Here is a 27,988-nt window from a genome sequence, read left to right on the forward strand (position 1 = left end):
CAGGGCCAAATCCCTAACCTCCAGCCCACGACTGCCCCAATATGAGGGCGTGTGTGTGTGAGAGAGTCTGCGGCTGTTTGAACAGCGAGTAAATGTTCACTAACCTAAAGCAACAGATCATGTATATCACAGTAACATCATCTGCTCAGAATGTAACAGGTAAACAAATGCTAATGGATAAGCACTAATCCCAGCAGCTACAAACTAATAACGGATTAAAATGGCAAACTAAACTGCATCTGCGAAAGTTAAACTAACTCGAGTACAAGACTAAGAAGAATCATAGAGGCCTAAACAACAGTTAGTAAAGGATAATCATTCATGTGCACAGCAGTGCATGATGAACTGATTTAACTCTACTGATGCCGTTCTCCTGAACGTGTGGCACTCAAAAGAGACTGGAGTGCAACACTTTCTTCTCTAACAACCGTGTTTGATAAAAGAGTAAAATACTGAACTATAAGAGCACAGTTTTGCTAGAAGTAGCTGTGTAGTTGTGCCACAGGCTGATTAAATGAAATGAAATAAAGATTAATGCTGGATTTTTATAACATACCCTCAAGATCATTTAACAGTCCCCTGGGTATGTTGCCCGCCACACTTATGGAACCACTGGTATACCGCTTTCCGCATTACATTTAGTAAAGCTTTGGAGTGCCGTGGTACAAGTATTTCACCTAACAAAGAGGATGTATGAGGGTAAAAGAACCTCGGTTACTATGTTTGACAGGCATGATGATCAGCGGTGCTGAGTTTTTACCATCATAATTTGTGCAGGGGCTGAAGAACGGATAGAGTTTTTCAAAGAAAGACTGACCAGTGAAAGAGTAGATATGAGACCTGGCCTCAACATCAAAGAAGGAGACCAGACCCTCATCATAATCCACAAACACCCCCACCTTCTGGAGAGCCTGTTTCAGGTAGAGAGGAACAGAAGGAGTGCCCAGAGCTTTGTATTCAGTCTGATTCCTCAGAAACAGAGTCCAGTATCCATTCTTAGGACTCAGAGTAATCTCCCCCTTCCGGGTACTGGACTCTGTGGTCACTCCTAAATCCCACTTAGTCTTCCCGCTGACCTGAACCTCATAGTAAAATCTCCCTGAGGAGAACCCCTCCTTTCCCAGCACATCGACACAATGATCAAACCTCTCTGGGGTGTCGGGGAGGTTCTGCTTTATGTCTCCACATGTGACCTGTTTCCCGTCATCAGACAGGATCAGTTTAGGATGAGCTGAAACAGGATCCAGAGTCACGTCCACTGAGAGAGAAACAACAAAAGCAATGTATACACATCTTAACAACATGCAGAATAAACTGTAGAGCATACTCATATGTAGTCATGTGATCAGAGAAAAGCCACAAACCTGCATATTCTTGAATTCTCTTCAGTTCTGTTTGGGGAAAAAACAATGGACAATATAAATCACAGAATTATTTTTGCTTCAAAAATGTTTAGTATAAACCACAAACCAGCACCGTAATATTGATACCAGTGACACAGTGAAGTGATGAACATGGGCAGAGGTATTTATAGACAATATATCAGAATTAGGTATCTTATTATACCGTTAGACATTATTTCCGGTATCAGAATCTTCAGGACATTGTCGGCTGAACAGCAGAATGTTTTACTGATCAGTAAATGTGTACTTACTGATTTCAGGAAACATCTCCATCTCCTTATTAAGTGCGTGCTGAAGCTGAGACATAGTTTTCCTCAGAGTCTCCACCCTCAGATGAGAGTTAATCCTGACCTCAGTCCAGTTCTTGGTGGGTGGAGGGCTGCAGAGGGACGGGTAAACCTACAGTCCAGCAGGAGAGAGGAGAAACCCCTCAGCATGGGCAGCACTGTCTTGTGATGGACTGCATTACTATGGAGAAACAGAGGGACTCTGACCTGTAGGAGGTGGAGGTGGTCCTCAGTGTGGGAGAGCTGCTCCAGCTCAGTGTCTCTCCTCTTTAGCTCAGTGATCTCCTGCTCCAGCTCTTTAATGAACTCTTCAGCCTGCCTCTCTGCTGCTTTCTGCTTCTCCTCCATCACCTCAAGCAGCTCCGTCTGGCTTCTCTCAATGCAGCGCAGCAGAGCTCTGAAGACCTCCACACTGTCTGCTTTCTCCTTCTCTGAGCTTTTCTAACAGGAAACAACAACACTAATAATAATAATAATAATAATAATAATAATCACATGTCAAGTCAAACTAATATAAATTGGCAGATATCCTTTGTCATTCATCCAGAACATAATCCAAAACAAATTGGCCCCAGGATAGATACATGGGGCACTCCACACTAAATGTCATGCTTACCAAATACAAACTAGCTGCCAACAGTAGTATAATACTATTTAGATATGTGTAAAATCACTTCAGGACATATTCACTTAGTTTTCTAGTTTAGTTTTCAGGTCTGTCCAACATGAATGCAGCATTACATCTTGTCCTAACAGCAAACACATGAGCAAGCATCAACAACCAAAACCCATATGCTCCCATTATAAATCAGTGAAGCTGTCTACACCAGCTGAGAGTGGCAGTGTTATGTGGTGCGATGTGATGCACTGTTTTCGACTGACACTCCTTTTCTATCTTCAATGCATTGTATCACTGTATCACATGCATTGTATTCCACCTCAGACTGGATGAAAAGCTGATATACAAAGTGCAGGAAAGGAGGGATCTGTATAACCCTTCCAGTAAACTATTGTATAAGGATGTTGAAAGAAAGGAAGCAATTTGGTGAGAAATTGCCAGAGTGCTGGAAGTTGGAGGTAATTGAATACCATTTGTTTGTGTGACTGATGGATAAGGATACTTAGCTAGAATTAGCTACAATTGGCCCCTGGATAGACACTTGGGCACTCCACACTATCTGTCTTGACCCCATCTTGAAAGCATCATGAAAGCTAGTTAAAACTCACTTTATGGAGTTCTACTGAACGTTTTATTTCCTCAATCTTTCTCCGTCGGTTCTGGATCATCTGATGAACTGCTGCCTGTGTCCTCTGCAGCTGGGTCTTTTACAAAGACAAAAAAACACCTGTTCATTAGGAATTTGTATGAAACTATATATGATAAAAATAAAATGCCTCTCACCCTTTTCCTTCTACCCTCCTCCCTTATAGGAACAGTGCTGTGAGTCTTGTGGTCTCCTTCAGTGCAGAACTGACACACACTCGTCTGGTCATCTCTACAGAACAGCTCCAGGGGTCTCTCATGTTTCTGGCAAATGTAGTCCTCCAGGTTTTCCACAGGATCCACCAGTTTGTGCTTCTTGAGTTTAGCTATGGTTTTATGAGGCATCAGATGAGTCTCACAGTAAGAGACTCCACAGTCCAGACAGGACTTTACAGCCTCCAGCTGTTCATCTGTGCAGTAGTTACACAGAACCTTTGTAGGTTTGGGGGAATGTTTCTCTGGAGCTCTGCTGGATTTGACCTGAACTGACTTCTTGAACTGAGCAGCCAGTCCAGAGATGAAAGTGTTCACACGCAGCTCAGGCCTTTTGGAGAATTCCTCCATACAAACTGGACACTTGCATCGTGAACTGCTGTCCCAGCACTCTTTGAGACAGACCCTGCAGAAGTTGTGTCCACATGGTGTAGAGACTGGATCAGTGAACACATCCAGACAGATGGAGCACTGGAGCTGATCTTCAGACAGGAGATTGCTGGAGAAAGCCATGACTGATGGGGGAGACACAGACACACCATGAGGGAGATTTGAAACCAAAGAAAACAGTCCATGTCATTTTTTGTGATAATTCTTAGTCAATGAATGAAAAAATGTACACTTGCTAAACCCGTGAACTTCTAAAATCTTAAAATAGCTGGCTTGTTGGCTAGCTAACATTAGAGTCTTATTTACCTCAAGTAAGCCTAAAGTTACTAACCAGCAACAGGATAACTCTGACAACTCTATGTTGAACACAGTCGGCTACAAATCCATATTTGCAGTTTGGCATCTTCACTCTTAATCACTCACTCATAACTTACAAGTTCAATCTGAATATTATATAGTATCAGTGCAGAAGAAGGAGTGGAAAACACTGCAGATACAGGCACTTCAACAGAGAATATTTACAAAGACCAGAAATGCCCAGCCCAGTGCTACCCTTACACAAAGTATGGAGAGGAAGGGGTAACACAGGAGGTCATACAAGGAGGGTGGACAAGCACACACAAAACCCATGGACACAATTCAACAACTGTGTTTCAAATATACAACAGCAATGATACCAAATTTAAACTGGGAGTATGGAGCGCTCCAAGAGCCACTTTGCATGGCCACACCACCTCAGCTCCCCACAGCAGCCTAGCCTGTGTTGGATGATAATGACTACATGTACTGTTTGTGCCCAAAAGTACTAAGTACTATGCAGTGTGTTAACAACATGAATTTCTCCAGTACACCAAAGATACCCAGGTGACGTCCTACTCCAGCCTAGTGTTCCAGTAAGTGGGTACAGCTGTCTTCGTGATATACCGCATCCCACAATGCAACATGGTCATTTCAGGAGGATGTAACCATTGACATAACTGCTTGGACATTTTAGTCGCTCTGGTTACAGACTCTTTCCATGCACTAATAACGGCTAAATCAATTTGTCCAAATGTTTTTGCACTCAGTGCAACACTGAAGCCACGACAGCTCTCTCTGCTGGTCTTGAGGTGGGTTTGCTTACCTACACACATAAAATGGTTAAAACAGTAACTTACTGGCTAAAGTTGGTCTCGGCAAAAACAACAAAAAAAAAAAACGCTCAGCACTGGCTTTGCATGCTCCAATGTGGAGTCATACTGTTTATTATTCAGTCAAACAGGATCATATGACTAACTACTAATGTATTCAAAATTAAATGACTAACAAACAAAGGAAAACAGATGTGATTGGAAACAGGTTTACCACCTGACTAAACTTGAACGCTGAAGTTTATTTGTGGCTTTGGAGACAGAAAACAAACCCTCGACTCTGTCATGGTATAACGTGTCTTTTCAAAGTCACACAGGCACAACCACAATATAAATTTATATGCTGAAAAGCGGCTAGCAACGGTTGCTAAGCAGTGCTCCGAAGGCTGGGGAAAATGGTTTGGGTCCTAAGTTGGTCTATTTGGTGGCAGGTTAGTCGCGCCCCAGTCCTGTAGTACAGCCCACGGCTTGTGTCCTATACTAGATACTGTACCCTACCGAAGAGCAATATGCAGTATACAGCACTCAGTATGCCATTTCAAACGGAGCCAATATTTTAAAAAAGCCTTATGTTTTCAGTTTGCATTCAGCCAAAATCCTCTCACAACTTCATCAGTTACCGAACTTTTAAACTTGAGTTATAGGAGTTTATAACAGCGCCTCATGTACATTCATAACATGAGTGAGCGCAAACAGCCAATGAGGTAGGTAGGTTGGTAGGTTTTCTTTGCTTTTTTGCAAAATAGGTCCTTCTTGCTTTCTAAAATTAAAGGAAAGTTCTGCGCAAGTGATTAGAAACTATTTTAACTTCTCGTTTTAAGCCGTTGAGCTTCATTCACCCCATTCCTTGATGACTCGTTCGCGGATGTCCTCTGCTATTTTGTGGTCCTGTTTTTGATATAATGGGGGAAATAGGAAGTGGCCAAACTCCTCATAAACCAGTACTGCTTATGTTACTACAGAACAGGCAGTACCTGAGCCCTCCTCCAGGCCTGATCTGACTGGTTTAAAGCGTATGAGCTCTGATCTGATTGGCTGAGTTGTGGGTTACACATCTCCCCAACACTACACTGCAGATGACCACTTTCTGATCTTATATGTTAGTAAATCTCTGGAAAATTAGCTGATCAGCGCTGGATCAGAGCAGCACCTGCTATCACCGCACGTTATGAATTTGGAGACACGTCGACGCAGCTGAATGACAACTGAATGAGAAAAACTACAGATGATTTGAACTAACACTTAGGTGAAGCTCACCCTGCTAGAAAAACCAGCATAGACCAGCATCCCAGCTGAAAAGAGACCATAAGCTTCCTAATGGGAACTGGCTTAATGGCTTAATGGACTCTTTACACTGTAATATCAGCCCATTAGGCCAAAAAGCCAAAACACATTGTAAAAAGGTATGACTGGTCACCAGCAGAATTAGCATATTTCCTGTTTTGGATGCTGGTCAGTAGCATTGCAAGTTACTGTGCTGGTAAGCAGCTAAACCAGTTGTGTTTTTCACTAAGTTGTGTTTTGGACAACATGACCATACTGGATGACCAACTAAACCAGCACCAGACCAGCACTAACCAGCTTAGACCAGCATTAACCAGCTTAGACCTGCTTAGACCAGCATTAACCAACATTAACCAGCGTAGACCAGCATTAACCAGCCTAGCCCAACAATAACCAGCTTAGCCCAACATTAACCAGCTTAGACCTGCTTAGACCAGCACTAACCAGCTTAGACCTGCTTAGACCAGCATTAACCAGCTTAGACCTGCTTAGACCAGCATTAACCAACATTAACCAGCGTAGACCAGCATTAACCAGCCTAGCCCGACAATAACCAGCTTAGCCCAACATTAACCAGCTTAGACCTGCGTAGACCAGCATTAACCAGCTTAGACCTGCTTAGACCAGCATTAACCAGCTTAGACCAGCATTAACCAACATTAACCAGCGTAGACCAGCATTAACCAGCCTAGCCCGACAATAACCAGCTTAGTCCAACATTAACCAGCTTAGACCTGCTTAGACCAGCATTAACCAGCTTAGACCAGCATTAACCAACATTAACCAGCGTAGACCAGCATTAACCAGCCTAGCCCAACATTAACCAGCTTAGCCCAGCATTAACCAGCTTAGCCCAGCATTAACCAGCTTAGACCAGTTTAGCCCAGCATTAACCAGCTTAGCCCAGCATTAACCAGCTTAGCCCAGCATTAACCAGCTTAGCCCAGCATTAACCAGCTTAGCCCAGAATTAACCAGCTTAGCCCAGAATTAACCAGCTTAGCCCAGCATTAACCAGCTTAGCCCAGCATTAACCAGCTTAGCCCAACATTAACCAGCTTAGCCCAACATTAACCAGCTTACACCAGCATTAACCAGCTTAGCCCAACATTAACCAGCTTAGCCCAGCATTAACCAGCTTAGACCAGCATTAACCAGCTTAGACCAACATTAACCAACTAAGACCAACATTAACCAGCTCAGACCAGCATTAACCAGCTTAGCCCAACATTAACCAGCTTAGACCAACATTAACCAGCTAAGACCAACATTAACCAGCTTAGACCAACATTAACCAGCTTAGACCAACATTAACCAGCTAAGACCAGCATGGAATGCTACTCCTGAACTCTTTCACGTCCAGTGATTGTGTCTGACATACTGTATTAATGATGAGCTGCTGTGTTTAAGGCTGAACACACTTATTAGCAGATTCTGTCTGTTGGTCACAATACCGAGGCTCTGTTTTCACATATAACAACCCTCAAACTGATCTTTAGCGAATTCATTGACAGTCCTGCTGAACAAAGTGATGAGGTCAGCAGGAATGACCACCAGCTCCTTCACCAAACTTCTGAATCACTGCAGAGACTCAGAACTGCTGCCCAGTACAGCCGCCGCGCATGCGCAGCGGGCAGGCTTTTCCCGCCTTTTTTGAACAGTTTTCCTTCGCGGTGATGCAGTTTCAGCATCCGGACAGCGGCGCTTCCCACTCCCTACGGTCCAACAGGCGATACGGCAGAGCAAGGAGAGGCGCTCGGAGGCGGCCAGTTTACCTGCAGCGCGCTGCTCCTCTGAGAAGGTCTGAAGGTCTGCAGGTCCCGCAGCTCATCAAACAGCCCTGCTTTACTTTCGCTTCTCCTGAGTGACGTCACGAGGCCACGCCCGCCTCCTCCTCGTCCCAGTTTGAAGCACTTGCAGGTTTTATCCGCCAGGCTGCAGATAATCAGCAACTGAATGACAGCAGGAGCACGTTTCTCTCAGGACATCAAACACAGATTAAACCTGTTCATCCGAGGCCTTGTAGGCTTTTCTGCTTGTGTTAATGAGCCTTTACAGCTCTGCTCAGCTCCACATGCTGAACTGGATTATTCCAGACTGCTTCATCCACCATCTGCTCAGCTCTAACAGCTCTGTTCAGTCCTGTGGGGGCTCTGATGTGTAGGAATAAAGGTACGCAGCTCTGTAGAAACACTGGGAGCTTTTCTTTTAGCTCCCATTCAGAGAAAAACAACATTAAACAGAATCTATTCAAACATTACTGAGCTAAAAGCAGCAGCTCCTCGATTCAGCTGTTCACTTCTTTACAGACACAGACAAGAAACGTCTATCAGTGTTTAATCATTTAAACACAGAGCTGAGTTCAGTTAAACCTGCTCTACAAACTTTCCTTCACTCATAAACACAAACTGTCATTAGTCATGTATAACTCAACACAGCTGTACAGATGTTCCATATAAACAGAATGAAGAAATCAGCTGTGTGTTCTGTTTCTCTCTCTTAGGTGATTGATGAAGGCATGAACTATGAACTGTAAGTACCTACTCTCATTACTATTATTGCTGTTGTTATTATTATTATTATTATTGTTATCATGATTATTATTATTGACTCAATCTATTTTTTTTTTTGCTGTGCTGTTTTTATGGGAGGTTTCCACTGAACTCTGTATTACTGTTTATCTGAATACAGATAATTCTAGCTTTCAGCTCCACCAACCAGAGTCATTACAGCCTTCTACCACCAGATCAACTGATTCTTATATTTACGTCTACATTCATGGCATTTGGCAGACACTCTTATCCAGAGCGATCTAAAATTTGATTATTTTCACAGTCAGGCCAGGGTAGTGTTAGGAGTCTTGCCCAAGGACTCTTATTGGTATTGTGTAGGGTGCCTGCTCTGGTGAGAGACTGAACACCAGCCTACAGTGTAGCAAGCAGAGGTGTTAACTACTACAGTATCCCAACCACATTTACTCTTAAAAAGACTCTACTGCAGGGGGGCGCTAGCGAGCCAAGATGGAGTAGAGACATGTATTTCAGAGCTCCTGCAGATTTCCTAACATTTCACTCTCAAAAACGACCAATTCATACAGAACGTGACCAACATCAGTCTGTTAAAAGTTTCGACCTTCAAAAGGACAAACAATATCGCACGCTCTTCGCTAAATGGCAGATAATCTTCGAAAATTTAAGTACGATGGCAACACACCAAAGCTAGCAGCTAGCACTAGATCGACGAGGCAGCGCACACCAGAAGATTAAATGCAACAATGTTGGGCATTTTTCCTGAGACATGCCATTATAGAAAAACAAAGCATTCATACTCACAATTATTAGTTGAAAAGGCAACTTAAAACAAAAGCAAAACACAATGTCCGAGCATTAGGGTGTAAGTTGCCTCAACGTAGCTTTTAGTGCAAGTTTCAGTTTCAGTTTCAGTGTGTGTAGTGGGAAGAATAGTCTCCTTGAAGAGCCAGCAAGATTTAAAATCACCTATAAAGAGGACAGTAAGGAATTTCGAGATCCCATAAAAGCCATGGATTACATGGCTTTTATGGATTCATGAGCGAGCTAGCGAAAATTATGGGACAACTGTGAGGATATGGAGGGGAGAATGAGGTGCGGAAACATTCGCATAGTTGGCATTGACGAGCGGCCGAATTCCGCCAGCCCTAACGAGGGCTCCAAAATGATCAAAGAAGTGCTGAAGATGGATCGGGACGTAAAAGTCGACCGCTCACACCGAACACCTACATCCAAGAAACCGCAAGACAGTCCCCGCGTTATCATTGCTAAGCTGCATAACGACGGAGATGCCGCTGACATTCTGAGAAGAGGATTTGGATTACGTTATCCAGCAAGATTTAAAATCACCTATAAAGAGGACAGTAAGGAATTTCGAGATCCCATAAAAGCCATGTAATCCATATTTGTCATTGTGGACTAGAACCACACTCAACATTTGGGATAAAGTTAGAGCTGCATTTAAGTTGCCTAAAGCACTTTCAATTTTAACCAGCATTGGACATATTAAATCCTTCACTCCTAATATCTTAGATAAAGGCTTTGCAAAATGGGCTGATCAGGGGCTCATTTTTATTCATCAGTTAATTGATACAAACAACCTTATGTTGTTTGAACAACTACGTAGATATTTTCAACTTCAAAAAAATGATTTCTTTAGGTATTTACAGTTGCACTCTTTCCTGACTACACACAAAGAATGGGAAAGAATGCTGAACCCCACACCAATAGAAAACTTCTTAACCCAATTTCAAAAAGGTGAAGGGGACAAGAATTTGATAACAAACTTATACAAGGTATTTTTATCAATGAGTCAACATGAACCTGTTCAGACAAAACAAAGATGGGAGGCAGAGATGGCCAAAACCATTACTGATGAAATATGGGGGGAGGCATGGACAGAGGCACATCAAACTACAAAGTCAAATATGTGGCGGGAATTTAAGTGGAAAATTATCAGCAGATATTTCAGGACACCGGATGTTGTCGCTAAGATGGACCCTAGAGTACCAAGCTTATGCTGGAGAAACTGTGGCACAGCAGTGCCTAACCACACACACATCTTCTGGTCATGCCCTAAACTACAAATCTTTTGGGACAAGGTGTATAGGACTATAAACCAGATCTTACAGGAAGTCATAGCGAAGAATCCCACAGTCACATTACTCGGTATGATTCCAGCAGGTATGCAGGGTAGAGCTAAATATCTCTTAAATATCTTTTTTGCAGCAGCCTTGAAACGCATTACTATTAAGTGGATGCAATTAGAGCCACCCTCCTACAATGCTTGGGTCCAAAAAGTTGGCGAACTGTACCAAATGGAAAAAATAACATACTTACTAAGACTCCAAAAGCCTATTTTCAGTTTACGGTGGGACTGTGCTAGAGTTCTATTCAGGTAATGGCCCAGTTAGTAAACTTGTTGCTGTAATGTCGGGTACCGCGGCCTTGCCACTTGAAGTAGATATTTTATTTAATCATTTATTTATTTTTGTTACTCCTGACTTATGTGATACTGAAACCAAATGGAACCTGTTGTAAAACACTATTCTGATGTTTATTTTATTTTATTGAATGTCTGTGCAATGCTCTCTAATTACCCTCTGATGTATAGTTGTATGATCTGCTCTGTTGTTGTTAAAAATTCAATAAAAATTGAAGTTCTAAAAAAAAAAAAAAAAAGACTCTACTTCAAGGATTCTTAGACAATTTGTCAAACGATGACATGTGACATTGAGAATTTGTCAGAAATGGCATGAACCCACGGATCCAGTCTGGCTTGTGGGAACAGTTCAGGCTGGTGGAGGTGGGGTAATGGTTTATAGACACAGTTGTATATAGCGTGTATATAGGTTGTGTATAGCGTAGTGGGTAACATCTCTGCCTTCCACACTGTAGGCTGGGATTCAATCCCCACCTGGGTAAACACCCTGCACTATACCAATAAGAGTCCTTGGGCAAGACTCCCAACACTGCCTTCACCTACTTGTGTAAAATTGAGCAAACTGTAAGTCACTCTGGATAAAAGCGTCTGCCAAATGCCGTAAACATAAACAATTCATGCGTCTTCTCATGACTGCTTCCAGTGTGATAATGCACCTTGGCATCAGGTCATCTTGAACTGGATCCACTGAACATAAGAATAAGTTCAGTGAACTTTAATGACCTTCAAAGTCCCCAGATCTGAATCCAGCAGAGCGCCGTTCAGACGTGGCAAAACAGGAGATTCACAGCAATGTTCAGCTGACAAATCTGCAACACTTACAAGATGCAAACATGTTATTTCAGCAAAGGGAGGCTGCACAAAGAATTAAACAAAGAGGTGCCGATGACTGTGACACACAGATTAGAGAGAAATCTGTATTTCCTGATAAGATTGATTTTGGTTTTTATTTAAATAAAAGTTATAAGTCTGTTAATATTTAAAAAGAAAAACCAAAAGGATCAGAAATGAAGAAGTCTTTACAGTCTGTTTTGCTCTGGTTTATTAAGGGGGCAGATATTTGTGGAGGGCACGGTACGGAGGAGCCTGCAGAGAAAGTTCTACTGTGTATACAATGGTATGCAAAAGTTTGGGCACCCCTGAAAATTTTCATGATTTGCCTTTATAAATCATTGGTTGTTCGGATCAGCAATTTCAGTTAAATATATCATATAGCAGACGAACACAGTGATATTTGAGAAGTGAAATGAATTTTTCAGGATTTACAGAAAGTGTGCAATAATTACTTAAACAAAATTAGGCAGGTGCATAAGTTTGGGCACCCCAACAGAAAAATTTACTTCAATGTTTAGTAGATCCTCCTTTTGCAGAAATAACAGCCTCAAAATGCTTCCTATAGCTTCCAATGAGAGTCTGGATTCTGGTTGAAGGTATTTTGGACCATTTCTTCTTTACAAAACATCTCCAGTTCAGTCAGGTTTGATGGTTTCCAAGCATGGACAGCCCGCTTTAAATCACACCACAGATTTTCAATAATATACAGGTCTGGGGACTGAGATGGCCATTCCAGAACATTGAACATTGTTCCTCTGCATGAATGTCTTAGTAGATTTTGAGCAGTGTTTAGGGTCGTTGTCTTGTTGAAGGCGCAACTTCAACTTTGTCACTGATTCTTGAACATTGTTCTCAAGAATCTGCTATATCAGAATCTGATATTGACTGGAATCCATGCAACCCTCAACTTTAACAAGATTCCCAGTACCTGCACTGGCCACACAGCCCCACAGCATGATGGAACCGCCACCAAATCTTACTGTGGGGAGCAAGTGTTTGTCTTGGAATGCTGTGTTCTTTTTCCGCCATGCATACCGCCCCTTGTTATGTCCAAATAACTAAATTTTAGTTTCATCAGTCAACAGCACCTTATTCCAAAGTGAAGCTGGCTTGTCCAAATGTGCTTTAGCATACCTCAAGCAACTCTGTTTGTGGTGTGTGCTCAGAAAAGGCTTCTTCTGCATTACTCTCCCATACAGCCTCTCCTTGTGCAAAGTGCGCTGAATAGTTGAACAATGCACAGTGACACCATCTGCAGCAAGATGATGTTGTAGGTCTTTGGAGCTGGTCTGTAGGTTGACTATGGCTGTTCTCACCATCCTTCGCCTCTGCCAATCTCAGATTATTCTTGGCCTGCCACTTCGGGCCTTAACTAGAACTGTGCCTGTGGTCTTCCATTTCCTCACTATGTTCCCTACAGTGGAAACTGAGAGCTGAAATCTCAGCTTTTTGTATCCTTCCCCTAAACCATGATGTTGAACATTCTTTGTTTTCAGGTCATTGAGTTGTTTTGAGGCTCCCATGTTGCCACTCTTCAGAGAAGATGCAAAGAGGAGAAACACTTGCAATTGGCCACCTTAACCCTTTCTCATGACTGGATTCACCTGTATGTAGGTCAATGGTCGCTGAGCTTACAAAACAAATTTTGTGTTAACCTCTTAAACTCCAAGCCTATTTTTGCCAATTTTCGCCTGAAATGACATACCCAAATATTAATGCTTTTTACTCAAATATTATATAATCCAGAGGCAATTTCAAGAAGTATTATTACTCAAAAGCCTTTACAAAATTAATTGAAAACACTTGAAATTATTGAAATTAAACTATAATGGCCAAAATATGGTAAAAATAGGAAAAAAAACAAAAAAAACAAGGCGCTTTTCAAAATTTCTTTTTTTGTTTTAGATTTTAGAGACCATAAACTGAAGAGGTCATGTCCATGAAATGTTTTTGCAGTTCCATATTTTGCCCCTTGGGGTCAAATTTTTACCATGTAAAATTTTTAAATGATTACCCTCACTGATCAGAAGTTATTCACTCTAGAGTAGATAGTGTACATTACATTTCTGTGTACATTTCTCCAAGTGTCCCTTTGGAAATCTCCAAAGGACCACAACCTCTCCAAATTGAAAAAAACGAATTTTCTAACAATTTTTGCAGGAAAAAAAGTGTTTATGTATTACCTCTGTACCTATGTAATATATCTTGATGGCAACATCCTATGGTGTATTTCTTTACATTATTTGACAAAATTTTGTTATAACAACAATTTCAACTGTATTATAACAGCCAAAATACGCTGTGTTTACCGTGCATGCTGCGCTCCAGGCGCTAGTCTTCCGGGTTATATCCCGCCTCCCCTGTTGCGCGTCCGCCTAACGTGACACCTGGTTGGTCGACAGGTTTGATTGACGTGTCGTTGGAAAGGGGAGAATCTCAGCTTTACGACCCCGTGTGTTTGAAAGCGATAGCAAACGGGGGACTTATTTTAATTTGGGTTTAAATTAGACATAAAAGATTTTTGCCTTCTGTTTTTTTCAAGCACTCTTTGCACAAAAAAGAGGATTACTACCGAACGCATTACCGGAAATACACGGGTGTGGTGTCATTTTGAAGCCAAGAAGGAGAGGTAACTGGAGCTGTAAGCGGTTTCCGTGTTCCTCCGACCGCCAGGGGTCATTACGCTCGGCTGCTGAGTTTTCGCAAATAAAATCTCCTGTTTGAAACGCCACGCTCTTTTGGCTCTAATGGGCTCCTTGCACAATTATATCCGCATTCTCCTTAATGCTGCTCCGGCGTTTCCGGTTTAGCGTTTCCGGTTTTCCACTACACTCGCAATGGCGGTATTTTTCAGTCGGTGTCTGCAGGAGCTTCCAAAAATGACGTTCATCGGATATGTAAGGAGACCAGTAAAGCCCCCTCTAGCAAGTTGGAGAAGGGCTTTAAATTGTATGCCTCGTCATACATACACAACTACGAAGGTAAGGAAGATTTAATCTCATATTTTAGGTTAGCCCATGAAGTAAGCTAGTTAGCTAATGCTAGTAAGGATAGCTACATTAGTGTTAGCTGCGCTAGTTTGTCCTGTTGACAAGTGGATTCGTATGTTGAAGCTGCAACTTGGCTGTTGTTCATGATATTAACTTATAGGCATGCATTGCATTAAAATAACGCTTGATATCTTCACCCTGTTATAATGGTCAGAATTGCTAACACAGCTTAACAGCATGAAAATATTGCTAATTTGTTTACAGTCTACTATCTAGTTTAGATATGTAGCTATCTAAGGTGCTAACTGTGCAGTTGTTTTAAATGTTATTTTTTTATTCAGTGTCGAATAGGGACCGGTTGTCAGGGGAGGTCAGTGTGAGAGCCTTGTGCTACAGGTCCATGAAGAAGAACGAGTCACCACACAGTTTACGAGTAGGGAGGAGGAAGTGTAGGGCTAAAGCAGGGGTTTCAGATTTCAGTCCTGTGTCCACAGCACTGCAAAGTTTAGCATTAAATTATTTTTAATTTTATATAACTGTATTGTTCTAAAATTGGAATAACATTGAGCTGTTGGTATCCTGGAGCTGAGTTTGAAACTCTATGGCAGAGTTTCTCAGTCCTGTTCCTAACTGCTCCACTCAGTTTTAAATATTCTATGATTCAACATACCAAGTATTGAATGTACATGATCTAACTCCAACTGCTTATCAAACCAACTGTTTATTAAGTTATTAGTGAAGTGGATAATGTGTGTTGAGGTATGTGAATTACCACAAGTAGGATTAAGAGACACTGCTCTAGGAATGAATATATTGGTATCTGGAGTCCCCAGAGTCAGTCATGTGAACACCATACTTTGCAGTTTTTTGTGTTCCTCCAATATGACATTTTTCACTCAGTTAATGAGCTGAATCTGGTATAATAAATGAGGAAAAGCACTAAAATATGCATGACATGGGGTCTCAGTGACTGGGTTGGAGTCTCTGTTTGCCGTTAAGTTCAGATGTTCACTGTTTTTGACTAACAAGACTAACAAAAGTTAAGGGGTTTGTTGACAGGATAGACAGATATACATGTCTCAGGATTGTGTATAACTTGAGGATTATTTTAATGTCAGTGACAAAGCCTATCCATGTTCTGTATGCAAAATCTATTGTCATAAAATAAGCAAGTGGGTCCAGGTTCCATTCTTGGGGTTCTTATGCCATGCACATTTTTTCTCCATTTTAAAACACTTTTTTACTCAGCCCCACCCACAATGATCTTAATTTGCTAAATAGGTCAATCAGGTTTTAGAAAAGGTAAAACACAATGTGTGATATGGGATCCCCAGGACTGGTATATGGAACCCCTGAATTAAACAAAGTCATTACTGATTTTGCTTACCCTCTTACAGATTGGACTTTCTGATTCATCTCCTGTTGTGCTGACACACACATGCTGTTCATGTGTCGCAGGCACTGCCCTATGCAACCATATAGTGGCTTTGCTTTTTCAAACTGCACATTTTTCTCAGCTCAGTGTGCCAGTCGTTCCCCCTGTGCACAGCTGTACTGAAACTGAACAGCGCTGGCACAAACCTCGGACAATCGTAAGTTTATAATAATCACACTAGATGAATGATCTAATTTAATGCACTGCCTGAATTAAATTACAGCAACTTTTGTCTATATTATTAGGGTGTAAAGCCAGGACCAATCAACAACATGGTGATCACAAAACCTGTGCCAAATCGAACATCTCAAGGTGGAGTTAGGTAAGATGCTTAATTACTTCTAATTAGACATGCAATGATGCAGTTTAGCTGCTATATCACAAATGTATAGTTACAATTAACTTTAATTTAAATATTCTAATTTAATATTAAACTAAATGCTTATAGTTTGGGGTATTGTCTGTACTTGAATTTGTAGGAGTGGACTCTACAGGGGCATGGTGGGCCCTTTACCGGATCCATGCATGTTTAGAGTGACAGAGGCCTATGAAAAATTCAGCCTTGAAGACAAACCACTGGTGACCACTATGGGCATGGCACCCCACAAGCCAGCTGTGCAGTGTGCATTTGGTATGGTGCAGGAAGGCAGTGTTCTGTCATATCAGCAGCCTGTTTTACCATCATGACACATCACTCTCCACCCTGATGTGCCATCAACCCCACTTCTTCCTCTAAAAGACCACCACCTTGATGCACCCACCTGTGCTTTTGTGTGCACTGAACAGGAACTCTTTCACCTGAAGTCTTTGGAGGTGTCACTTGATATGGCTCACAAAATTGAGATGTCAACTCGGGAGCAGAATTCTTGTGCTGACTGGCATCTGCTCTGCAAGCCTAGAGTAACAGCGTCACGTTTTCGTGAGGTGTGCCATGTCAGAGGGCATAGCTCTGCAGAGTCCCTTGCTGAACGCATCATCAGAGGTACCAGACAGATGGCAGAAATGAAGAGAGGTCTAGAGATGGAGTCCGGAGCAGCATCTGAGTATTGCGGGATACTCAATGTAAATTACACACCATGTGGCCTCATCATCCACCCAGATGCTCCCTGGCTTGGTGCATCCCCTGATGGTGTCGTATTTGACCCCACTGAATACCCCCAGTTTGGCTTGGTCGAGATTAAATGCCCTAATGTGAAGAATTACATTGACTGTAAGTATCTGTATCTGGAGTACGGATGTTCAAAACTAAAAAAGACACATGCGTATTACTGGCAGATTCGAGGTCAGTTACTAATCAGCGGGCTTCACTGGTGTGATTTTGTGGTGTGTGCTCAGGAGGATTTTTTTGTGGAGCGTGTTTATATGGATGCAGATGTACAGAGACAAATTCGTGAGAAGACAGATTTATTTTACTTCTACACATATATGACAAAATATCTGTCATTGAAATGTTAACATGTTCTATACAGAAATTACAATCTTTTTTAAATCATATGTTCACTAATTTAACAGTATTTGTGCTTTTGTTAAACAGCACATTGTGTTTTTAATGTAAAGAACCTGGAAATGTTTATGAAAAAATTATTTACAGTTACAAATGTAAATATGTTACAAATTATTCATATGTAATTAATTATTGTTTGATTAATTAAAATAAGAGCTTTATTTAACCCATGACTTAACTAGTGCTTTGTTTTGATAGTTTGACAACAGGCATGCCACTGTAAATAACTGGTTAATGTTTACTGTGTGGGAAAGGGAAATTATGCCATCAAACAACTTGTTTTGTTTGATTCTCCTTATTACACGTTCTACGTTCTAAGACGGGCTATGGATTGTGTTTCAGTTACCTGGTATGCAGGCATCTGACTTTGCTTTGACAAAAATGGTGGGCAGTAGACTTTGCACTTAACACAATCAGTAATTAGGAAGCCCTTGTCAACCATCACTGCCATTTCTTCTGTGAGCAACTTGGCCAATCCTGACTGTTTGAATAACTCTTTGTCACTGACTGACCCAGCGTAAAGTGAGGAGACAAATGTCACTGCATCGTGTGGTGCTATGCCAACTAGGCCCTTCATGGTGCAGTGAGACTTGTATGTGGAGTACATCTCACTTTGTAGGAGTGGTGATGATGGTGTCTGACACCTGAGCTCAGTGCAGTCCAAGATAACCTGAGTATCAGGATAGTCTTGGAATTCTGAAGGAAGGTTTTTTTTCACATGCTCTGGTGACAGCCAAATGCTCACAGATCCAAGAAGTGTGTAGAGAAAGTTTGTCCAGGTTGAAATAATTCGGCTCACTGTGGAAGGATGGATGTTAAAACGGTGTCCCAAGTCTCTCTCCTTGAGTCCAACAGACAAGTGCACAAGGAAAAGGAAAAATTCATCAACTGGCTGCAGCACCTGCCTCTGTGAAGGAAATTATGTAAAATGTTAAAGAATTACAATTATGAACAATCAAGCTCTCTAGAGCATTCTATGACATTCCTAAGGGTCAAGTAATCTGAGACTGCACTGCCCTCAGGTGTTGGACACCACAACTATGAGGTAAGGTTGTTTACCACATTGTAAATAACACAGCATTTATAACATCTGGTCATTTGTTCCACATATTACCATAACATAACATGTATAGCAGGAGTCATCCCTTACTGTTGTTTTTTGGGTAAAAAAAAAAATGTTGTCATACCCCTGACATTCGTGAATGAGACACATCTTCATTCTTCTTAGCTGCAGCCTTTGCTCTTGAGACCCGAACCATTTTGTGGATGGATGGCTCAATCAGCCACCAAAATGCCATTAAGTGGTCATAGCCTGGGAATCTGTTTGGCAAAATGATGATTATTGTTATTATTATTATTATTATTATTATATGTATATAATATACTTTTATACTATGATATATTTTTCTAATTTTAACAGCAGACTGGTTGTCAAAGTGGCAGTGAATTGCATCTAAAGCTTTACTGCACGTTACCTGGTGTAAAATCGAATGTCCTCGCCGGAGCCGGAGAAACGTTGCAACCCAAAGGTTAGCTGGACACGCAACTCATGAAGCTGATTTCTCAGCTCCTCCACTTCACGGGACAGATCTTCGTTTTCAGCGCAGGACATGTCTAGCGATGACGGCTCAGGAGCAGAACAATAATCATGATCCACTGTAAGATCAGTTGATGGATCTTCCAGGGAGGCAGGGTCAGCTGGTCTTTCTCTCCTCTCCCACACACTTAGCCGTGGAGCCTGAATGCTGTATCCGTTCCAGTCAAAAAGAAGTGGTACTGCATCCTTTGTCAGTCTTCTCCGACCTTCTGGGGTTTTTGGTTCAATCAAGTGGTCTGGTATGAAATGTCTGCTACAGACTTTTGTATGAGGCGAGATAGTAAATTGGTCCCGACGTATGTTTATTAGCCACTGGCTCCTGAGGTCACTACGCGCTGGAAAGCTATGAAAACTTAAACTGCCATTAAACTTCGCAGACGCCGAGCAAAGAGGAACACAACAGTGCTCTGAATATTTCTTACATTGTTTTTGGAAATGTTCCGACTTAAAAGGTTTGCGCCGAACACTCATTTTGATATTACGCTAGCTAGTTTTGAATATGCCGCTGTTTAACAATACAACCGGAAATGTTGGAGCCGCAATATTTGAAAACGGAAATGCGTCACAGCCATGAGTGCAAGGAGTCCATTCGGAAACCCTACGTCGTACAGTAAAACGGATCATCGCGTCGTAATCCGGAGAGCCAGACGGTTTGAATGATGTATAACATGCCCACATTGGATCAAATATGGATTTATAAAAACCGCAAATATAAAAAATATTAAGCTTATTTTTTAATAAAACTTTTGCTAACAAGGTATATTTCGCCCAAAATGGTTATTTTCTGAAAGGAAATACAGCTAAACAGGCTAGATAGCTGGCAAGCAGAGGTTCTAAGCTTTCATATGACATATTGGGTGTCTATATTGACCCTATAATTATTCATAAACACTGGCAAACATTAATTATGACACATTTCGGCCAGCGCACGTAAAGAGGTTAAAGGTATTCAAATCAATAAAACAACAAGGGTACCCAAAATTATGCACCTGCCTAATTTTGTTTAAGTCATTATTGCACACTTTCTGTAAATCCTACAAACTTCATTTCACTTCTCAAATATCACTGTGTTTGTCTGCTATATGATACATTTAACTGAAATTGCTGATCCGAACAAGCAATGATTTATAAAGGCAAATCATGAAAGTTATCGGGGTGCCCAAACTTTTGCATACCACTGTAAATCCTCAGGAAAACTGCACTGACATCAAAACACTTGATGGAGCTTTGAGAAGTTCAGTAGATCTGTTTATTTCTTTTGTAGAGCTTAATTTGACATTTAATACAGCTTCATTTAAACTTGAGCGTTTCATGCTTTAAACAGACTGAAATAAAAACAGACAACATGAACACAGAGCTCATGCTAACACACACATTTCCTCGATTTGTTTATTGTTTCCAACTGAACTTAAAAGTCAGCTCAAGCTTATTGATTAAACACTTAGATTTGAGAGTTTAGATGTTTAAAATGTTATTTTAATGGGATTTGGAGTAAATTTATAATAAATTTAAGCATTTACACAAATCAAAAAGACGCAGAGCTTCATCTTCATATAAAAGACTGAGATTCCCACATCAAGTTCATCAAACTGAAGCTGATATTTTGAGCTTTATGATCATTTCAGTTCATTAAAAGGAGATCTGTGATAAACAGTGTTATAACACTGTTCAACTGACTTACAGAGTTCTCCTAAATGAGTGAATCAAAAATCATCTATTAATTTATTAGCTCGTTAATTAATTCATTAATTACATAATGTTATAAAGAGTTTAAAACTCTCTATTTATGCTCTCAAATGTTTCAAATGACAGATTTGTTTCTGACAAAAATGTTTTCTTAAAGAAGTTCACCTCATTTCTGATGTTTAACAGGTGTGATGATCAGTGGTGCTGAGTTTTTACCTCCTTCATTGAGAGAGGGACTGAAGAATGGATAGAGTTTCTCAGTGAAAGACTGACCAGTGAAAGAGTAGATATGAGACCTGGACTCAACATCATAGAAGGAGACCAGACCCTCCTCATAATCCACAAACACTCCCACCTTCTGGGGAGTCTGTTTCAGGGAGAGGCGGACAGAAGGAAAATCCAGAGCCTCATATTCATTCTCATTTCTCAGCCACACAGTCCGGTATCCATTCTCAGGACAGGCTCTAATCTGTCCCTTCCTGTTACTGGACTCTCTGGTCACTCCTAAATCCCAGTTAGTCTTCTCTCTGACCTGAACCTCATAGTAAAATCTCCCTGAGGAGAACCCCTCCTTTCCCAGCACACAAGGACAACGATCAAACCTCTCTGGTTTATCAGGGAGATTCTGTCGTTTGTCTCCATCGCTCACTTGTTTCCCGTCATCAGACAGGGTGAGGAAAGGATTTGCTGAATCAGGATCCAGAGTCACGTCCACTGAGAGAGAAACACACAGTTTAACCCATTTTAACACTAACCATACTCACACTAATGCAGACTCATATATTTTACTCAATAATATTATGTATCAGTGAGAATCCACACACCTGCATATTGTTGAATTCTCTTCATTTCTGTGTTAGAAGAATAAAGGATGACATCATTTGTTATTAGAATCTATATTGAGCTAAATTAAATGCCTCATTAGTATCGACTACAAGCCAGCATTTCATATTAACACTAAATGACAGTGCAGTGATGTCATGGATGGGAATTTTAAAAGATTAAAAATCTAATAATTAAATATTTAAATGCCGGATTTACACAAACATTCATTTCTGGTATTTGTATCTTGATGAAGTCCTGAATTTTTCTTCCTACCAATATTTTTTTCAGCTGAACATCAAAATGTTTTAATAACCAGTAAATACTCACCATGCTCATCAACCTGCTCCATCTCCTTACTGAGCTCATCCTGAAGCCGAGTCAGAGCTCTCCTCAGAGTCTCCACCCTCAGATGAGAGTTAATCCTGACCTCAGTCCAGTTCTTGGTGGGTGGAGGGCTGCAGAGGGACGGGTAAACCTACAGTCCAGCAGGAGAGAGGAGAAACCCCTCAGCATGGGCAGCGCTGTCCTGTGATGGACTGCATTACTATGGAGAAATAGAGGGACTCTGACCTGTAGGAGGTGGAGGTGGTCCTCAGTGTGGGAGAGCTGCTCCAGCTCAGTGTCTCTCCTCTTTAGCTCAGTGATTTCCTGCTCCAGCTCTTCAATGAACTCTTCAGCCTGCCTCTCTGCTGCTTTCTGCTTCTCCTCCATCACCTCAAGCAGCTCCGCCTGGCTTCTCTCAATGCAGTGCAGCAGAGCTCTGAAGACCTCCACACTGTCTGCTTTCTCCTTCTCTGAGCTTTTCTAACAGGGGACAATAGTAGTAACATTATTTTTGCAACTTTCATCCATTGAAATACAGCTTAAAGCGCTTAATGGAAACCAGATGACAGAACAGCAGAATAATGAAGCAAGTAAAACTCTGAACAAGTAAAAGAAAAAAAATATTGAATTTTAATAAAACAAAACAATAAAACAAACAAATATGTAAAGAAAAGGAAAAATAAACAAAACCATATGCAATGGTACTTTTGTGCAGTAGACCCAATGAGATGACTTTCAGTTTCATACCTGTTCATTTTCAGAACTGCTGCTTGTCTCATTTCTGATACCAGACAAACAGTAAACCAGCATTCATTTCAAGAGATAAAACAAAAATGCAAAGCACTATGTCATCTGCACAGCTGTGCAGTTGTCTCCACATTCATTCATAAAATAGTTGTGTGACAGCATCCATCCATCATCTTCCGCGCCCCAGGGGTTCGGGTCGCGGGCGCAGCATCCTAAGCAATGAGGCCCAGACCTCCCTTTCCCCAGCCACTTCCACTAGCTCCCTGGGAGGGATTCCGAGGCATTCCTAGGCCAGCTGGGCGATATAGTCACGCCTGTGTGTCCTGGGTCTTCCGCAGGGTCTCCTTGCCTGTGACACCTCCCAAGGGAGGCATCCAGGAGGCATCCTAACCAGATGCCCGAACCACCTCAGCTGGCTCCTCTCGACGTGAAGAAGCAGCGGCTCTACTCCGAGTCCCTCCCGGATGACCGAACTTCTCACCCTATCTCTAAGGGAGAGTCCAGACACCCTGCGGAGGAAACTCAATTCGGCCGCTTGTATTCGCGATCTTAGTCTTTCGGTCATTACCCAAAGCTCATGACCATAGGTGAGGGTGGGAACGTAGATCGACCAGTAAATCGAGAGCTTTGCCTTATGGCTCAGCTCTTTCTTTACCACAACAGACCGGTAAAGAGCCTGCATCACTGCTGACCCAGCACCAATCCGCCTGTCAATCTCCCGCTCCCTTGTACCATCACTCGTGAACAAGACCCTGAGATACTTAAACTCCTTGAGGCAAGAGCTGTGTGACAGCATGAATAAGGCAAATGGCCCTGGAGTAGATCCTTGAGGTACTCCACAGTAAACGTCATAGGTTGACAGTACTTTCCTTCAGTAAAACTATTTTAGAACATTTACATGATGTACAATGTTTAGCAGTGTCAATACAGCATCAAGGGCCAACAGGACAAGGATGGATACTTTGTTCTTATCAGTATTTTATCAGAGGTCATTTACATACTTTTTTTTCCCATAGGAACCTGATCTGAATTCTGACTGAAATCGCTGAGACTGAATTTTGTGTAAAATATAATACATTTGTACAGAACATTATAAAATATTTTCAAGTTATTTTTACATGTTTTAATAAACATATTCAGTAATGCCTATACTAGCTTATATACTAGCTATACTAGACTTGGCCATGTCTCAGTCTCCAGCTAAGATGGACTTTGAATTTTTTGAGACCATCTAATTGCAATTTCTCCATCTGAGGTAACAGAAAACTGAACTGTTTGTTATTTTCATCGTTACTGAATATCAACCAAACCTTCAAACAGAATCAAACAGTCCTTTCTACATCAGGGGTTCCCAACCTACAGCTACTGAGTGTTATCTGCCAAACAAAATGTCAGGCTGAAGAGAGGAAAGCTGCAAACAGAGTTCTGGATAATTTGATTGGTTTAGATACATATTCCATATTTTCCCTCCAATTTGTGGTGTAAATCATTGGATTTCAAAGCTTCTCTAAGTGCAGAGGATAAAGCAGCACATGCTACTCACTGCGGTACTTTCTTTATTTCAGTTCATGCCTGGTTCTCCTGGTTTACCCAGTCTGAGATACAGTGACCGCTTCACTTGTGGATGGATCCTTTTGAAAGACCCTTTTAGCCATTTATCCATGATGGATGATTTCCATATAATTGAAAACTGAAAACTTATTACATAGAAAATTTAAACCTAATTAGCGTTTTGCCAAAGATCCAATGAGCTCAATATTAATATACTATTTTACTTCTGAATATAATCAACAGTATTTGCCCTATTTAATGTAACGTTTGGTTAACATCCAATATTATAAAAAAACAAAACAATGGCCAATGCCCCCCTCGCAGTACCACCACAGCCCACCAATGTTCTACATGGTTATAAGATATGTACATGTGTATGTGTATAAGATCTGTTTGCTGTTGTTTGAGGATGTAACTGATCTTTTCATGATGACTTAACTGGACATCCCCTGAGGGCAGATCACAATGTTATTATTACTGTTTTCAAAGGTACAAAGTTTGATTATTTACTGGTATGTTTTACAAAAGACAGTAGAAATTATAACATATTAGTACTAATATTAAAAACATGGATAATCAAGGATAAGGACTATAATTAAATATTCCGAAATATAAATTATTTTCATTTTTTCTTCTACTTTTTATTAATCTAATCTCAGTCTTGACTCAGACTCGACTACTAGGAAGACTCAGCCTTTAGTGGTCTTGACAACAGCTCAGTCTGCACACTGTATATATTAGATTTTTAGATTTTTTTTGTTGAAAAACTCAATTTATTCACTTCTACAGACTGATTTCCTCAATCTTCTTCAGTCGGTTTTGGATCATCTGCTGAACTTCTGCCTGTGCCTTCAGCAGCTGAGTCTATGATGAAGAAATAAATTGTAAGCTCTCATTCAGTTAGACTATTTTTATTAAAAGGACTGAACAGGAGACAAAGTTACCAATTCTTTCTAAATGTTCCTCAACTTCTTCTCTCCACTCTCCTCCTCTATAGGAACAGTGCTGTGAGCCTTGTGGTCTGTCTCAGTGCAGAAATGAGACACACTCATGTGGTCATCTCTACAGAACAACTCCAGGGGTTTCTCATGTTTCTGGCAGATGTAGTCCTCCAGGTTCTCCACAGGGTCCATCAGTTTGTGCTTCTTCAGTTTAGGTATGGTTTTATGAAGCGCTAGATGAGTCTCACAGTAAGACACTCCACAGTCCAGACAGGACTTTACAGCCGCCAGCTTCTCCTCACTGCAGGAGTCACACAGAACATTTGTAGATTTGGCAGGTTTCTCTGGAGCTCTGCTGGATTTGACCTGAACTGACTTCTTGAACTGAGCAGCCAGTCCAGAGATGAAGGTGTTCACAGACAGTTCAGGTCTTGTAGGGAATTCTGCCTTACAGACTGGACACTGGCAGCGTGAACTGCTGTCCCAGCACTCTTTGAGACAGACCCTGCAGACGTTGTGTCCACATGGAGTAGAGACTGGATCAGTGAACACATCCAGACAGATGGAGCAGTGGAGCTGATCTTCAGACAGGAGACTGCTGGAGGAAGCCATAACTGACAGAGGAGAGACATAGAGGTGATTAGAAACCACAAAAGATGTCCTGGACGTTGAAGGTCAACCCTTCTAACTTCATGGGTTGAGTGAAGAACAAAATATGAAAAGACGATGTGAAATGAAAATGTGATGAAAACCCTTTTTATGGTTTTGTATAACTGGAATGTGTTTGAGCAGGAAGGCCGTGATGTTCTCATCAATCACCATCATTCATCTGGCTGATCAGCCTCACACTGTTCCTATTAACCGTGCTCTACATCCTCCTCTGTGTGGTGAGCGCTCTCTCTGTCTGCTCTGATTCTCTGTAGCTGAACAGTAACAGCTCCACATGTGAAAACACAGGTGACGGATTCCAGCTTTCTGAGCAGTTTAATAAAGTAAGCAGTAGTTAGAGGTAGAAATGTGCTGAAAAGCAACTCTTAGAAATTACCAGCTTCTCTTTTTCTCTCTTGGCCTGGTTTTCTGCTCCTTCAGTCCCTCAGTAGAGGCTTTATGTCCTTTAAGAAGCTTTAAACTGAAGGTCGTGTCCTGCTGAAATGTTCTGGATTCTATTTCTGAAACAGTGTTGCTTAACTTTCATTTCTCGCAGTGACGTCATGAGGCCATGCCCACTTCGTCATGACATTGGTCTGTTGCACTTCCAGGTTTTGGCCACCAGGCGGCAGAAATTCACCAACTGACTTACAGCACATTCACCTGTTTCTCAGTATTTTCCAAAGAAATAAATATTAAAACAAACGCTGTGAAAACCTTCATCAGTTCACACAGGAGCAGATTTTTAAAAGGACGTTTTATCTTTAGTGTTGAAGGTCTTGGTGAAGATACACAGACTCATGTTCCAGTCTGTAAATCTTGTAAATGAGGTCTTGATGAGAGACAGTCACAGTGACCGAGGCAGAGGACAGCAGGGCGACGTCCAGAACTACAGTAGAGCTCTTTATTAAGAAGATCAGCTTCTGTAAGTGTAAAAATCAATGTACCCAGACCTTCAAACACTGTGGTCAGCAAAACACCATCATCTCCCAGACTGCATTTATCTAGAACTACACAGCTGAAGACTGGAAATATGTAGGAGTTCTAGCCTGTCAGAACCAGAAGAACTTCTCAGGATGACTGTGTTTAACTCGGAGCATCATGTATCTGCATGTAGTGGCTCATTTCTGTCTTTCTTGTAGAACTACGTATAATAATTCAACATAAACCTCAAGCTTTCGTGCTTTACATGGACAGAAATAATCAGGGATTGTTTTCCTTGTTTTTAAAGGTTGAAAATCTGTTTCACTTTGATAAATAAATATTTTAAAATATTAACATTTGTCAATTTTACAGAAAATCTATTTTCATCATTCTAATTTAGTGAAGGTGGTGCAGGTGGAGCTGACCAACAGATGAACAAACTGGCTGAACACAAACAGTCAGAGTTTTTATTACCAATAAACAAAGAACAGGAAGATCTGCAGATTCAGGCAAACTAAACCCTGACGTGCAGTCAGTGAGTTACAGAAGGATGGAGTGCAGGTGGGCTAATCTGATCCAGAGGACAGAACAGAACCAAAGAAAAGAAAACAATATAATAAACTACTCTGGGCTGTGTTTTAAACATCGAGTCTAATGGGAATAAAAGAAAAGCTGACTTTTACACTGGATTAAACTACAACCCCGTTTCCAAAAGGGTTCATACGCAGTGCAAAGATGTGCAGACCATTTAAACCCTATATTCAATTGTAAATCGTACAAAGACAACATATCACATATTAAAACCGATTTTAAATCTATATATATATGAAGCGTATGGGTTAAGAATGGGATTCCACTCAAGTTCATATGTGTGTGAAGGCAGACGAGCGAATACTTTTGGAAATATAGTGTACTTGTCAATGGTCTAAACTCTGAAAAGGTTGTCTCGATATGTTATCAGAGTTATACACTATGAATTTCTACCACTTAAAAGAAGAAAAAGGTTTTAGGTTATACACAACAATAAAATTAATAAATTAA

The 27,988-nt window shown here is 41.1% G+C and overlaps 3 protein-coding genes and 1 pseudogene across 4 annotated transcripts; 1 reads left to right on the forward strand and 3 right to left on the reverse strand.

Moving 5' to 3' along the window:
- Positions 1–14,099, reverse strand: LOC108413998 (E3 ubiquitin-protein ligase TRIM39-like). 2 transcript variants are annotated; one of them, XM_037533842.1, is made up of 7 exons: positions 14,085–14,099; positions 3,093–3,682; positions 2,918–3,013; positions 1,898–2,131; positions 1,655–1,802; positions 1,365–1,391; positions 1–1,258 (listed from the first exon to the last, which is right to left on the reverse strand). In XM_037533842.1, the coding sequence occupies exons 1-7, from the start codon at positions 14,089–14,091 to the stop codon at positions 678–680; spliced, it is 1,683 nt and encodes a 560-aa protein (XP_037389739.1). In that variant the 5' UTR covers positions 14,092–14,099; the 3' UTR covers positions 1–677. The 2 variants fall into 2 exon arrangements, with proteins under 2 accessions (XP_037389739.1, XP_017542221.1); XM_017686732.2 differs by lacking the exon at positions 14,085–14,099 and adding an exon at positions 7,746–8,715.
- A 159-nt stretch (positions 14,100–14,258) lies between these two features.
- Positions 14,259–17,497, forward strand: LOC119262379. Its single transcript, XM_037534107.1, has 4 exons — positions 14,259–14,756; positions 16,163–16,357; positions 16,446–16,522; positions 16,680–17,497. The coding sequence occupies exons 1-4, from the start codon at positions 14,613–14,615 to the stop codon at positions 16,885–16,887; spliced, it is 624 nt and encodes a 207-aa protein (XP_037390004.1). The 5' UTR covers positions 14,259–14,612; the 3' UTR covers positions 16,888–17,497.
- LOC119262176 lies at positions 17,110–19,714 on the reverse strand. Its single transcript, XM_037533125.1, has 5 exons — positions 19,180–19,714; positions 18,892–19,024; positions 18,051–18,611; positions 17,276–17,424; positions 17,110–17,164 (listed from the first exon to the last, which is right to left on the reverse strand). Exons 1-5 carry the CDS (start codon positions 19,314–19,316, stop codon positions 17,110–17,112), a joined length of 1,035 nt encoding a protein of 344 aa, XP_037389022.1. The 5' UTR covers positions 19,317–19,714.
- Positions 19,715–20,536: 822 nt separating this feature from the next.
- On the reverse strand, positions 20,537–26,671 carry LOC108414000 (annotated as a pseudogene).
- Positions 26,672–27,988: the final 1,317 nt, after the last annotated feature.

Source organism: Pygocentrus nattereri, chromosome 2, assembly GCF_015220715.1.
Source record: "Pygocentrus nattereri isolate fPygNat1 chromosome 2, fPygNat1.pri, whole genome shotgun sequence".
In the NCBI taxonomy this organism is placed as follows: domain Eukaryota; kingdom Metazoa; phylum Chordata; class Actinopteri; order Characiformes; family Serrasalmidae; genus Pygocentrus; species Pygocentrus nattereri.

Bases quoted from the DNA above. Each gene is read 5' to 3' on its own strand.
- LOC119262379 (XM_037534107.1), top strand. From the start codon at position 14,613: ATGGCGGTATTTTTCAGTCGGTGTCTGCAGGAGCTTCCAAAAATGACG. The intron at 14,757-16,162 runs GTAAGGAAGATT...ACCCTCTTACAG, and splicing joins ATACATACACAACTACGAAG to ATTGGACTTTCTGATTCATC. The intron at 16,358-16,445 runs GTAAGTTTATAA...CTATATTATTAG, and splicing joins GGCACAAACCTCGGACAATC to GGTGTAAAGCCAGGACCAAT.
- LOC119262176 (XM_037533125.1), bottom strand. From the start codon at position 19,316: ATGTCCTGCGCTGAAAACGAAGATCTGTCCCGTGAAGTGGAGGAGCTG. The intron at 19,025-19,179 runs GTAACGTGCAGT...TTTGCCAAACAG, and splicing joins GACATTCGATTTTACACCAG to ATTCCCAGGCTATGACCACT. The intron at 18,612-18,891 runs GTATGACAACAT...TTTCCTTCACAG, and splicing joins CTCATTCACGAATGTCAGGG to AGGCAGGTGCTGCAGCCAGT.
- LOC108413998 (XM_037533842.1), bottom strand. The intron at 2,132-2,917 runs GTGAGTTTTAAC...GTTTCCTGTTAG, and splicing joins GTTCAGTAGAACTCCATAAA to AAAAGCTCAGAGAAGGAGAA. The intron at 1,392-1,654 runs GTAAGTACACAT...TTCCCCAAACAG, and splicing joins GGAGATGTTTCCTGAAATCA to AACTGAAGAGAATTCAAGAA.